The sequence below is a fragment of the Truncatella angustata genome (genome assembly GCF_020726525.1).
Source record: "Truncatella angustata strain MPI-SDFR-AT-0073 chromosome Unknown BKA67scaffold_7, whole genome shotgun sequence".
In the NCBI taxonomy this organism is placed as follows: Eukaryota; Fungi; Ascomycota; class Sordariomycetes; order Amphisphaeriales; family Sporocadaceae; genus Truncatella; species Truncatella angustata.
Window position 1 is genome coordinate 1,667,191 of NW_025763387.1, and position 13,379 is coordinate 1,680,569.

At 51.6% G+C, this 13,379-nt stretch overlaps 4 protein-coding genes across 4 annotated transcripts; 2 read left to right on the forward strand and 2 right to left on the reverse strand.

Moving 5' to 3' along the window:
* Positions 1-129: 129 nt before the first annotated feature.
* BKA67DRAFT_372181 (protein transporter Sec61 subunit gamma) lies at positions 130-785 on the reverse strand. Its single transcript, XM_046096493.1, has 2 exons — positions 493-785; positions 130-419 (listed from the first exon to the last, which is right to left on the reverse strand). The coding sequence occupies exons 1-2, from the start codon at positions 592-594 to the stop codon at positions 309-311; spliced, it is 213 nt and encodes a 70-aa protein (XP_045955283.1). The 5' UTR covers positions 595-785; the 3' UTR covers positions 130-308.
* A 1,582-nt stretch (positions 786-2,367) lies between these two features.
* Positions 2,368-3,888, forward strand: BKA67DRAFT_538788 (uncharacterized protein; the record flags this gene model as incomplete). Its single annotated transcript, XM_046100527.1, has 3 exons — positions 2,368-2,816; positions 2,998-3,482; positions 3,725-3,888. 3 exons carry the CDS (start codon positions 2,368-2,370, stop codon positions 3,886-3,888), a joined length of 1,098 nt encoding a protein of 365 aa, XP_045955284.1.
* A 1,558-nt stretch (positions 3,889-5,446) lies between these two features.
* Positions 5,447-6,718, forward strand: BKA67DRAFT_575763 (proline iminopeptidase). Its single transcript, XM_046103524.1, has 3 exons — positions 5,447-6,100; positions 6,163-6,249; positions 6,302-6,718. The coding sequence occupies exons 1-3, from the start codon at positions 5,523-5,525 to the stop codon at positions 6,600-6,602; spliced, it is 966 nt and encodes a 321-aa protein (XP_045955285.1). The 5' UTR covers positions 5,447-5,522; the 3' UTR covers positions 6,603-6,718.
* A 1,290-nt stretch (positions 6,719-8,008) lies between these two features.
* On the reverse strand, positions 8,009-10,944 carry BKA67DRAFT_521991 (uncharacterized protein; the record flags this gene model as incomplete). Its single annotated transcript, XM_046098332.1, has 3 exons — positions 8,009-8,145; positions 8,202-10,445; positions 10,509-10,944. The coding sequence occupies 3 exons, from the start codon at positions 10,942-10,944 to the stop codon at positions 8,009-8,011; spliced, it is 2,817 nt and encodes a 938-aa protein (XP_045955286.1).
* Between the last annotated feature and the right edge of the window lie 2,435 nt (positions 10,945-13,379).

Sequence of the window (13,379 nt, forward strand, 5' to 3'; positions counted from 1 at the left end):
ATATTTTTGTACATAGGTCTCATACTAAAAGCAATGGACAATTGGCGGTTACAACCGCCATTCCGTGCCCATTTCGCAGTTCCCGACTTGGTGATAGAGTAGTGCTTCACGACCCGTCCGTTTGAGAATTATTGTGTCGGGTATGGTGTCCTTTTGTTGCCGTTTTCGGCATCGTGCGTTCTACCTCCCCATTTCCATGCTGAGAACCATTTACTCCTTTTGGTATACCCCAAGCCTTCAAATGCATTGCTCAAATCGCCCCTCGCCCCTTGCCCCTCCGGCGCGGTATCTTCTTGTCCCTCGCGAGTCTATGCGCCACCGACGAGGATGTTGTTGACGGGGATGTGGATGAGCTTGACGATGTAGCCGACGGCGCCCATGATCAAGAAGCCAACACCGACAGCCTGGCAGATCTTGACCTGTGGTGGGGAGGCCCATGTTAGCAAGGAGTGTCAAATTGAAGGCGCGTGTCTAAGCAAGGGAGTCCCGTACAAATTCCTGGCGGTCAGGCTTTGTGCACCTGTTGATGAATAGCGAACCCTCCCGGACGAAGTCCTTGGGGAGGTCGAGGATCTCTGATACTTGGTCGCTCATGTTGACGGTGGGTTGTGTGTGCGGTGGGTGGGGTATTATTATCTTGTAAGAGAAACGAGGTCGCGCGGTGTCGCAGGAGTTCTCTCGTGGGATGGCGAAAGAGGAACTGGGTCGTGGGAGCGATTGGGTTGACTGAGCAGAGAGGAACGGAAAGGAATGATGGCCGTTGAATTGAATCGGGAGGCGCCTCTGGGGTGGCTGCAACTTTAGGGGAGGCGTGCTGGATTATTAGATGCGGCCAGATTGCTCAGTAGAGTTCAAGGCAGGGATCCTCGGGGTCTGGAGGCTTCTCTTGACAAGTGGCATTCCGTCCCTTGACGCGTAGCTGTGCTGAAGCTCTCAGCTGCCAGAATTCCCGGGGTTGCAGTCTCCAGTCTCTCACTTAGTCACCGGTCAGGGGTGTTGGAGCTGAGCCAGGGATAGGATTAATTAGCCCCGACAGCCCGTGCCACTCCTGCCAGGGGGGGGGGGAGACTCAGCACAGACAGGTGCTCTCTTTCAGGTGCCCTCCAGGTGGATCCCCATGTTAAACCCCCCAGAGCGTGCCTGAGAGCTTCCAAACGCTTGAGACACTACGAGGCCGAGCTCCGGGGCTTTTAACTTCGAAACCATTGCCGGGCGTCTTTGCATCTGCTCGTAAACGCGTTGGGCCGCTTCTCTATTGCCTGCCTTGACTGTAGCTTCACTCTACAGGCTCAAAAACACATCGGTTTACTTTGCCTTGCTCTAACCAGGTACAAGTACAGCACTCTTCCGCATCTTGCAAGCCTGCCTCCCCGTTTCCCTACCTCCCTCGTCCCATTACAGCTTGTCACATCTCACCTTGTTGTCTGCGTTTGACCTCGAGAGTCGCAGACCACCGACCGAACAATCGACGAGCCAATCCCTTTGTTGACATTTGAAATAAGAGGCAGAGTTAATCGTTGTTGTCGTCGTCGTCATTTGGAGAGCACCTTTCTTTTGCCTGTACCAATCATACTCTACGCACCCAGCAAGACTACAAGCACAGAGCTTCGTCTGCTGCTACGCATTCAAGGAAGGGTTCCTTATTTGTGGCATCTGGAACATCTGTTCGTCGAGATCAAACGTTGATACTGTAAGACGAGTCTGTTCGTCAATCACATATCTCAAGAAACCATCTCGAGGAGGATATCAGGACTGTACGTATAGCTTTCGCAAGCTCGTGAGGCTTGCTTCTGTCTTTTGTCTCTGGTTTGATTCGAACTCGATTCGACTGCGCTTGCTTGTTTGTCTTTTTTCTTTGCTATCCTTGCGCCTTTCCATGTACATACGTTCCGTTTGACTGATATCATGGCTTGGACGAGAATAGGGAACGTGTATTTATCCAAAGAATACACGCCATTTTTGACACTGTCAGATATATGCCAATCCTTGAGCTTATATCTGCTCTGTGACTTCAGTATCTTAGACTGGGAGGCACAACGAAGAATCTACGACACTAATACAATACAAAACCCCCCCAGGCGACGGAGCCCCTGCGTCGATTAACGGTAATCTACGTGAAAGCATTCGCTTTGTTGACGAGCGGGCTGTCCTTCCATACGAACGTCGCAAGCAGGAACTGCCTCACATTGTCTTTACCCGATACCTAGCTTCTGTTCAGTCGATCCCAGGAAGTCACATCTCCACATTCTCGTCGCTCTGCAATACGGCATTTTCACGAACTGATCAGCCGTAACAAAGGCACACTAAAAAATATCACCAAAGTCGTCGACACACTTACGCTTGTTCGTCTCCGTGGAAAGCAGCAAGATGGCTGACGAGGAGTTTGAGATCGACATTTACGGCTCGGCCGACAACGAGGCGCATAATAGCTCGAACCAAGAAAACAATGCTCAGGCTTATGACAACAACACCTCGATCACGGTTGCCAATGGCTCGAATAACTCAACCCATCCTCATTCTGTTCGCCACGATGATTATGGCACTGAAGATCAAAACGGCCACGGTGCCGGCACAGGTCATCACGAAGAGGACAGATCACGATCGGTTTCGCAGCAGCCGCATCAAGGCGTCAAGCGCAAGGAGGGTTCCGACGATCGTCCCATTGATCCAGGTGCTACCAGCTGCTTGATGATCTCGGATCTGAGCTGGTGGAACACCGACGACGATATTCGCAAATATATCGTCCAAGCTGGTTGCGAAGATGAGCTGAAAGACATTACTTTCAGTGAGCATAAGGTGAACGGTAAAAGCAAAGGGTAAGTTTTGCGGTCTTCTTTCTTGTGTACCCGATGACTCTGGTCTCTCAAATCCAGCGGCAATATTTTTCGACGCGCGACAATTATCGAAGATACACATGTGTTGTGGGAACGGTCTAGCCTACACTCTTCAAGATGAGGTTACTTGCAAGTCATACATCTTGCTAATGCATTTCAATAGCCAAGCTTATGTTGACTTCACGTCTCAACAAGCTGCCACTGCAACAAAACACCACATTGACACTGGTGATGCTCCTCCTGCCAGCAAGAAGCCAAGTGCAGTCTATTCAACACCCCACAGTAATCCCTTCAAGACTCTGCCCAAGGACGCACCTGCCCGAGGCAAACAAGACCAGGTTACTCGAGGAGGTGCCAACCCTGGTGGCTTCAATAATCGTGGTGGTAACTTCAACAACAACTACCGAGGTCGCGGCAGCTTTGGCGGTGGCCCACGGGGTGGTTTCAACAACAACTTCTCTGGCGGAAACATGGGGTTCAACAACAACATGGGTGGGGGGTTCAACCCGTCTATGGGTGGTGGTGGTGGCTTCAACGGCGGCTATAACAACCGCGGGGGAGGCATGATGCGTGGTGGCCCCGGCGGCTTCAGAGGCCGTGGTGGCATGAACAACATGATGGGCAATATGGGCAACATGGGTATGTCAGGTGAGTCCTTACGTTTTCTTTTTACAACGTGGCGTCGCAAACCTGCCGCTGGGCCCTCTAGCCTGCAAGCAATCACCACGGACTGGAACAACAAGAACCAAGTAGTTCACATTCGTTTTCTGTGACTAGTCAGCTCCTGGCTGAGATTCTGTCCTCTTGCATAATCCCCGTCAGCAATCAACGGTCGCCCTCATAACATACACTGCATAATTCATGATGATTCTAACTGTATTTTTCAGCAGGATTTACCGGTATGCCCATGGGAGGTATGCCCGGCAACATGGGAATGGGCATGATGGGCAGCGGTATGCAGTCCAACTTCAATCCCAACTTCTTTGGTGGTAACCAAGGCGGCAACGACTGGCAGCAGAACCCTCATGGTGCTAAGCGTCCGCGGGGAGAATAGGATTCTCGCCCGCCGGTGTTTAACACCACTGGTTGTCATGACCTTCCGCCGCAACCGCAACTACAGGCGCCAGCAGCTCATGGTTCGGCCGGCCTTAACAGAGGCCAACAGTGGCCAAACGTCCCGCCGCCAGGGCGAGGCTGATACTAGATTATCCCCAGCAAGATGATCTACGCCATGCTTATCATAGCACATTTGGGCTGTATTCGTCCTTGCCGTATTTTGATGATGGCAAGATCTCAACACCGGCTTGTGCCGTCAAGCTATTCTCCGCTTGTCGCTGGCGACTGGGAAGTATCATGTTCAATCGTTGTACCAGTATGTCCCCTATTCCAGCCGTTCTAGGGTCTCAACCCTCTCAATTACTAGCTATGTATGACTCAATCGGGTCCTCTCGTTCACGGCAAACATCCGAAAGTGCGAAATGGAATTCAACAAAAAATCAATAAAAGAAAACTCTGAATTTGCTTGTGACATTCTGATTTATGCAGTGCAATCAATCAATTGAGGGTCAAAAGACATGTTCTGCTCTGATCCCACGGGGATGATGATATGCAGTGACCACATAATTCTTGCTTCCACAGGGGACAACTGTAACCTTCCCCCCTCTGAACTATGCCGCCTGTGATATATAGCTTAGACAGTAATAGCTCATGGGTGAGAGCCTCAAGTTACATTGGGTTAGAGCAGCGGCATAATCTAGCAGACTGTGTCAATGGGGCATAGGGAGGAACAAAACTGGAGGACGTGGGCAGTGGTTAAATGTGTAGGGCTCTGTCATAGCTTCGTGGATCTGGGCAAAGGGGTTGGTTACATATATCATCACCAGAGGTTATGTTCGTACCTTGTGCCAAGCTATGGCCAGTTATATAACAGAGTTTGGTCATCTTATATATTTTGGTAATTCTGTCCGTAAAGGGAGCGACCTCTCGAGGAAATCTTAACATACCTCAATAGGGAGAAGCCAATTGAAGTGCGTGATAGCTAGTTTTGAATAATGCTAGAACCAGTGGGATATTTGTACTAAGTAAACTACAATGTCATCAAGCTTTCCTATCTTTGTCCGGGAAGCGCTCTTGCATGAGGTTGTAGCTAATTGGCTAACACGAAGCTCACACAATCTATGCTACAGTACGAAAATTGAGTAGCCAGACATATTTCAGATTACCGCGAAAACATCATTACAAAATGAGCTAAGAATTACTACGCGGCATCGTGGAGGATGGTATATCATTTGCGGCTGGTTTTCGTGGTACAGGTGCCGTCGGCTGCTTATAGCCTTGTGTTCACAACTTGGTAGGTGATCTCAGTATCGTTAGAGCTGATGACTGGAAGATTTTGACTTCAAATTTCAGTTGATTCTTTGGTCTAACGCTGAGCATAATCTGGCATATAAATATATATATATAAAAGAAAAAGTAGAAAGGATAATTGGGGGGCAGACTTGCGTAGGAATGCCGGCTGGTCACGGCTTTGAGTGTGGGGTCTTTCGCCGGGCGTTGAGGCGGGGTTATAATTGGCGTTTGACCGTCATATCCAACACCAAATTCCAGAGCAACACCGACCTATAACGAAGCTAGCTTGCATTGCCAAAAACACCACTTCTGCTAGCTGTGCCACCCCACAAGATAACCATGGCGCCAATCTACCCCAAGTTCGATGTCACCAAGTCAGGCTATCTCCAGGTCTCCTCGGTCCACTCCATCTACTGGGAAGACTGCGGTGCCCCCTCGGGTGTCCCGATCATCTATCTCCACGGTGGACCGGGCGGTGGCATAGAAGACTCGGACAGGCAGTACTTCGATCCGTCACACTACCGGAGCATCCTCTTCGACCAGCGCGGCAGCGGCAAGAGCACCCCCCACGCGTCGCTAGAGGACAATACCACCTGGCACCTCGTGGAGGACATCGAGAAGCTCCGCAAGCATCTCGGCATCGAGAAGTGGATCGTCTTTGGCGGGTCATGGGGCTCTACGCTCGCGCTCGCCTACTCGGAGAAGCACCCCGATCAATGTCTCGGCTTGATCATCAGGGGCATCTTCACGCTGAGGCGGGAGGAGCTGTTGTGGTACTACCAGCAGGGAGCAAACTTCCTGTTCCCGGAGTACTTTGAGCCCTACGAGGCCTGCATCCCCGAGGAGGAGAGGGGCGATATGATGCAGGCTTACTACAAGAGACTCACAGGAGACAATGAGGAGGAAAAACTTAAGTGGTACGGTGCTTCTTCAGTTGCAGCAGCATCTTATTGGTATTGGGGCTAACCCGCTCGGACAGTGCCGATAACTGGAGTCGCTGGGAGGTGTCCACAAGCAGACTGATCATCAACCAGGAATATATTGCCAAGGCGAATGATCCCAAGTGGTAAGAAAAACATATCGTCTCTCGAGACATTGTCACTGATGTTCTTTCTTAGGGCTCTGGCATTCGCACGAATTGAGTCTCATTACTTCGTCAACGGAGGTTGGATGAAGGACGGTCAGCTCGTTGACGACGTCCACAAGATCAAGCACCTACCCATTGTCATCATCCAGGGTCGATACGATGTGGTGTGCCCGGCAAAGACAAGTTGGGACCTGTACAAGGCCCTTGGAGGAAAGGAGAACAAGAATGTAGAGTATACGATCGTCGGTGACGCCGGCCACAGTGCTCACGAGCCGAGTATCGAGGAAGCTCTGGTGGACGCTCTTGAGAAGTTCAAGTCCATCAAGGCCTGAGCGTGCTATGGGTTCGCCACGGAACGCACCAATGGAGATCACGATAATTTCAGACAAAAAGGGGGGGCACCACTAGTGTATGTTTATCATTGGCCGATATTATATAAGATCGTAGCCCTATGTTACATGCTCTGTCTTGCAGACTTCACTGCAATTTTAACCATCCCAAGGAGTATACTGAAAACTCCCCGAACCCACATGCATATTACAGGGTGCGGAAGCTAATGCTGCCACCCGTTCTTTTTCACTGCAGTTTTAACCCACACAAAAGGCAGCTGCCGCTAAATCAGTCGCGGAGAAATATGGTTGGTAGATCCAGAATGAACTATAACGATCATATTTCCCATCACCATTCGTTCGTTCCTTCGGAACAGGCCATCTGGTTTCCAGCCTCTCCCGAAGGTTTCTTGACCTTTGCTGACTGAAGCCCCGCCGTGTAGGCTCGAAAAAAAACACTACACTCCTGACCGATCCCCATTCCGGCTATGCATGAAGCGCCAGCTGGGTCTGTCATGGGGGTAAGATCTTGCAATTGCACTGTTTACCACACTTGATCGAGAGCCGCTACTTTGTCTCGCCAAACTACATCGCACTCGGCCTTTCTCTTTGTCTGCGTTATATCGGGTTCCAGATCTCGGGATAGTATCCACACGACGTCTCTGAGCTTGAACAGTGCTTCAAGGCGAACTTTTGTCAGTCTTTCTGCACCTGTATCTTATACTGGCGTGATATTTGCAAGATCCTGATGATGAAAATCGAGAGTCGATGCAGCATTGATAATTGTTCATGACAATAAACGCATTCAACGTGGTACCGCGTGCCCAGAATACGTGTGTTTCAAATGTGAATTCATTTTCCTGCCCCTTTCCTAAATTCAGGCGAACTTGATCGACTTAGAGCACCGAACTAACGTAGCTTCAAGGCAATCCCGTGGTATCATGAGCTAGACTCCAGGTCCAATCTTCTCCCTTCTTCTTCTTTTTTTGTCTCGTTCATCATGTTTCAGACTCAGTACGCCGTGGTGATGCACTAGGAGATAATGGTACAAAATCCATGAGTATACTATACAATACATGTGACCACACAGCAAGCATTACTCCGGTTGTTGTGATAAAACAAAAGCAAAGAGTAATAAAAAAAAGAAAACGCTCAACACTGTTTTCTGCCTGACGATACGTAAAGCAGAAAATCAAATATCAGATGTCTGCAAACGGGTCATCTCGCTGTCCAGTAGGGACATTTTCATCTTTGACAGAAAGATGAGCGCCCATAGAAGGCATGGAGTTCTGCCGAGAAAAGTCGGGTCGGCTGCGGAATAACCACATATTCCGCAGCGACGATTTTCTCGGTGGGAATTCCACACTCTCCAGGTTTTGTTGCTGAGGAGTTCTGAGTATCTGGGCGCTCTACATCACAGAGCACTCTCCCTCCTGTTGCTTGCCGATCTTGCTTCGCGAGATGCGTTCGCGTTGACGTGGGCCTCCGTTCTTACCGGAGCGCTTGAGATCCTCAAGGCGTTCCCGAGCTTTTGGGAAGTTTTGAGCTGTTGAAAGTTAGCGAATTGTTATTAGCAGTTGAAGTTGGAGGCGTGACACTCACCAGCTGCGCGCCAGTACCAACGCTTCGCATCTTCCAGGTTGGCAGCAATACCAATGCCAACCTCCGTAAAGTAGCCCATGGCATACTCCGCCTTTGCCAGCCCAGCTTGAGCTGCCTTTCTTGCCCAAAGGTATGCCTCAGTATCACTCTGCTGTAGGACTCCTTCGGTACCAGTCAGGTACCAGCCACTCAATGCCAACTCAGACTGGTGCTCTTCCTGGGTCGCTGCCCTTGAATACCACATAATGGAGGCTCGCGGATCGATCGGACAACCCATAAGACCATACTCATACGCACATCCCATTCTAAATTGACTGAACTTGTAGCCTAGATTGGCGGCTTGTTCGAACAATTGCAGGGCATAGGGTTCGTCTCGGAGGATGACGTCATTCGGTTGCGCGGACTCGTATAGTAGACCAAGCTCATGTAACGCATGAGGGTTCTCGGCGTCGGCACGCTCGGCTGCCCTCTTCAGCCATCCAACAGCTTCGCGAGGATTCTTAGGCTGACCAAGCAGTCCTTTGAGCAAGATCATTCCAACCTTATACATCGCGGGTGTGTCCCCCAGCGTCGCAGCTCTCTTATACCACTGGATCGCTTTTAAGGGATCTTTGCGCGTCCCACCACCGTCATCATTGCCTAGTTCGCAACACACAGCTGTTCGATAAGCTGCCGCTGCATGACCGAGCTTTGCGGCGGATTGGTAAAGGGTGAATGCCTCTTTGTTGTCCGGCTCGAAGCCTAGGGCACCACGTCCCATGCAGTCTGCCAAGAAGAACATCGCATCGGAATTCTGTGCGCTAACGAGCTTCTTGAGAATCTTGTGAGCATCCATTACATAGCGCTCCCGTGATCGAGCGCGAGCTTTCGGGTCAGGTAGCCGGGGGACCAAAACATCAGCTGCTTCGACTAGCTTCTTTGCAAGCGTAAGGGCGGATTGTTGATCGTTGGGCTCATTTTTAATAACAGCACGCAATTGCTCCAGTTCTTCTACAGTTACTGGGACATGCTCGATGGAACTAGGTCGACCATTGGGCTGTGCTGACGGCTGTGGTCTGCCTTGGGCAAGTTTCGCCCCCGGAGGTGGGCCACTGTACTGTCGCAGAGGTGTAGGCTTGTCTTGCATGTCTACCATGGAATTTGGTAAGAGACCTGGACGTACTGGTACGGGGTGTCTGGTCGCCGGTCCAGGTTGATGTACGTTTGTTGCAGGAAGATTGGGTAGCACGCCAGGTGGGGGGCCTGGCTGTGCGGGATTGTACGCCTGGAAACCTCCAGCTGGAACTGGAGGCATATCTGCAGCCATTTCAAAAACTGCTGCTTGTGGCTCGCGTAGATTTGGCTGCGATTTTGTCCTGCTCAGCTCCGCGACGCGCGCTGGGCCCTGTTGCGGCATCCCGGGGTTTGGGCCTGGCCGTATATGCTGGTCAAAGGAACCTCTGGGTCCTTGATTTGGCGGCTCATCATATTCGGGTATATCGTTTGACCGTCTTCCAGCAGGATACTGGTTATCACTATTCCTAGGGTGGTAGTAAGCATCGTAGAAGTCGCCAAACGAGGCTCTAACTGGTTGCTGAGACCACGGTGCTTGCTTGGGTGGTTCGTAGTTATCCCACTCCTCAGGTCCTGCAGGTCCAGGCGGCCCGGGTGGTCCTTGAGGCGGGTACATCCTTTGTGGCGGAGGGCGGTTGCCCGACGCCGTTGATGGCCTTAGAGGCATACCCCGTACTGGTGGACCGTAGCCAGGAGCCGCGCTATCTGCTCGGGGAGGTTGCCGCATGCCCATGTTCATCGGTGGTTCTGGGTTGTTCGGCATCGTCATACTTCGTCCTGGCGGTCCAAAGTTGTCTCTTGGCGGCATGTCGCCTCCGTATCCGTCGTCGTAGCCACCATAAGCAGGTCCCGGTCCCGGTCCTGGTGGCGGACCACGTCTATCGGGTAATCCTTGCGGCGGTGGGCCTCGCTGTCCGCCTCTTTGACTGTCCATGGATGGCCTCCCGCCATATGTGTCATCCATTGTTGGGCGTCTTTGTGGGGGGCCTTGCTGCGAACCAACACTACCATTGGTGGGCCTCCGTGGCGGTGGGCGCCTGCCTCCACCATCCATGCTCATGGATTCCATTCCATCTAGTATACGCTGCTCCTCATCGAGATCTGATCTTCTGTTCTGTCCGGGGAACGATGGGAATGGGTTACCGAAGCCCTGTTCTTGTGGACTTATCATGTTCGGCGGCGCACGGTTTCCTGTCCCAATTAGCTTCACAACCCTGAGCGATCATGGCGCAGCAAAGCTGTAAATGTGTTTACCTAAGGGACCTGAGCTACCAGCGCGATCGAGAGGACCAGGTCGACCTCCGGGGCCTGGGCCATATCCACCTCGCCCTGGGCCGGGCGCTGGGCCCCCGCGCCCTCGCATCATGGGTCCTCCTCTTGCGTTCTGGGGAGGCGGGCGACCACCTCTACCAGGTCCAGGTCCGGGTCCATATCCGTCTTGGGGCGGGTAGCTGCCACCCGGCGGCGGCGGGGGCCTGCCTCTTCCATAACCCATATCCTGTGGAGGGGGCGCATAGCCTTGATCGTAGCCGTCATTGTCATATCCGTCGAAGCCATAAGCATAGTCGTCTTGGTACTGATCATACTGTTGCGGCGCGGGAGGCATGTTGCTTCCAGGAGCTGGTCTTCGCGCCGCCGGTCCAGCATAGGGACGCTGCTGCTCGGGGAACCCTCCTCCGTTGTACGCCATGTCGCGCGTGGGTTTCTCGGCGGCAATCGCCGGTCGTGATGTCGTGATAAGGGCAAGCGCGTAGCCTCTCGCTGCAGCAGCAGAGCATCAACTTCTTTTCTTACGCTTTCTGCCTTTGTCTCTGCAAGTGATTCGTTGTATTCGTGGGGGGGATCATAGACAAGCCATTGGCCAAAAGGTGGGGGGGGCTGGTTGTGTTTGGCTTGGCTGTAAGTCAACGGGAGGAATGGAACTGAACGACTTTCCAGGAAGTGAGTGCTGTAGGACTCGTGCAAGATGACCCAAACTCCGGTCGTCCCAAGTGCAAGCCCCGGAGTGCTGTCAGCTCTGCTGTTACAACACTGTTGCAGTGGTAGGAGAGAAGGCGCAAGTGTGATGTTGTTCTAAAATTGGAGGGGACTGTTTCGGCTCGGTGCTGATCGCCAGTTTCGGCACCCCCAAGTTTGGTCCACGCCTCCGACTCCACGTACTGTAGGGAACGTCGCAGGGAACGTCGCAGGTACTTTATCACCGTAAGTTTGCATCAAGGGCAACTGATAACTAATTAGGTTGACGTGAGCAGAACGTTGTCCGGCCTGGCTCACTTGCTTAGCTTGCTTAGCGCATGACCAGACAGTGGAAACAAACCCCGCTGCACTACCAACTTGGGGCCCTGGTTCGCGGGTCTAGCGGCGCCACGGCGTGCGGCGTACCTTAAATGCAACCGAGGAATCGTAAGCCGCTGGAAATGCCTGTACAGCCGGCTACGAGCAAGCACAAGAGACAATGAGACAAGTCAATAACTCAGTAATCGCGCCTGCGCCAGATGCTAAAACAGATGGTCTTTTAGTTGCACTGCAAGCAGACTACGGCCAAACTGTTTAAGACAACCTTGGACTTGAGATTCACCAGCTGACACCAGCTCGAATACCACATGAGAAACAGTACAGTACGGTCAGGCGGCTGAGTGGTCACAGCGAAGGCTGTACAGCGCATGTCCCGGCATCCCAGTATCTGTGGTTCATAGTAAGGCTCTTGAATGTAGCTCTTCTTCTCCCAGCCCAACAATATATATCTACCAATCTACAATTATGTTGAAGGTATTGGTCTACCTACAGCTTGCTCGTCGACAACCCCTGTCTTGTCTTTTCTCGGGTAAGACGCGAAAAAGAAACTACACCACCTCAGTCGCTTAACATCATAGCCAGCGAGCGAGCCTGGCGAGCCTGGTAAAGGGCGGGCTGGCGGTTCAGCTAGAAACGTCTGAACTTCTCGGAATGCACCATCACAGGAGGCGCCCTAGATCCCCTAGGATCGTCGCATGAAATTGACCCTCAACGGCATTTGGCCACGTTATCGTCGTACCAAAGCGTTGTGTCAAATCAATCAGGGGTCGGCGGGATTGAACCACTGATTGGATGCCTGACATTCTTGAATATCTTGGCATTCTTCCAGCACTTGCTGCGAACATTCCGAAGACCCGGGCTGGTGCAGTAAGCCCAATCTCTTTTGCCGCTCTGTGCGAGGGTTGCTTGAGTACTTAGGATCGCGTGTCTTTTTTCGCCTCAATTTTGCCTTGGTAGTTGATCCTCACGACTTGCAAAAGGAGGAAAGCCGAACGGCTGTCCTGTGGGTAGACCGAGAACTAAGAGCAAAGTATGGTATGCAATGTGTCATGCCTTATAGGTGGGGGCATTGAAATCTAATTAGGGCGAAGCACTCAATGCTGTCTGAGCTCTGCGGGTACATAGTACTATTTGTTTGTTACGGCGATTCTGGCGCTGGGCTTGGGCTGAAACTTTGACAAACAATGCTTGCTTAGCCTCCCATAGGTAGGATTTAAGATGATTCGTAGTCAAGGCCAACCAGGCTGCCAGGTATTATCTACAACTCTAGAGATCATGTTACTTACGCGAGGCCAATGATTGAGCAGTATCGGCTGTGCAAACCAAGTCATGGGGGCTGAAGGTGAAAGCGGCAAGTTCGAGACCGGGAACGGCCTTACCAGTACTCATGCTTCAGCTCCAAGCACGGAGGCTGCAAACCCTTTACATAATACAAGCATCATATCACGCGCTAAAACAAGGATGTCTTGAAGCCGATCCCAAGCAAGTCATATACACAAGACCCAGTTGCCGCATACTATACGTGAGCCCTCGACAAATAAGCATCCAGTGTTTTGGCCATCTGAGATTCGCCGTATGTGTTTTATCGGTGCGAAGGAGCCGAAGTATACTCGTGATATGCTCCAGCCAAGCGACGGCAAACATCTGACTATAGTTAGTTTCCAAGTGGTGTTATTGCACGTTTTTCGGCCTTCGGCACTTACAATAGTCTCCATCTTGTAGGGTTACTGTGCGAGTTTGTTGCAGCTACGTACTCAAAGAAAGCTGTATGTATGGTGTCGTTACAACTCTCTGACATTTCTACATTGGAGGGCACCACAAAGTGTACTT

Excerpts from the sequence above, each read along its gene's own strand:
- BKA67DRAFT_372181 (XM_046096493.1), bottom strand. The coding sequence starts at position 594 with ATGAGCGACCAAGTATCAGAGATCCTCGACCTCCCCAAGGACTTCGTC. Across the intron at positions 420-492 it reads AGCCTGACCGCCAGGAATTT|GTCAAGATCTGCCAGGCTGT; the intron begins GTACGGGACTCC and ends TCCCCACCACAG.
- BKA67DRAFT_575763 (XM_046103524.1), top strand. The coding sequence starts at position 5,523 with ATGGCGCCAATCTACCCCAAGTTCGATGTCACCAAGTCAGGCTATCTC. Across the intron at positions 6,101-6,162 it reads GAGGAGGAAAAACTTAAGTG|TGCCGATAACTGGAGTCGCT; the intron begins GTACGGTGCTTC and ends CCGCTCGGACAG. Across the intron at positions 6,250-6,301 it reads AAGGCGAATGATCCCAAGTG|GGCTCTGGCATTCGCACGAA; the intron begins GTAAGAAAAACA and ends GTTCTTTCTTAG.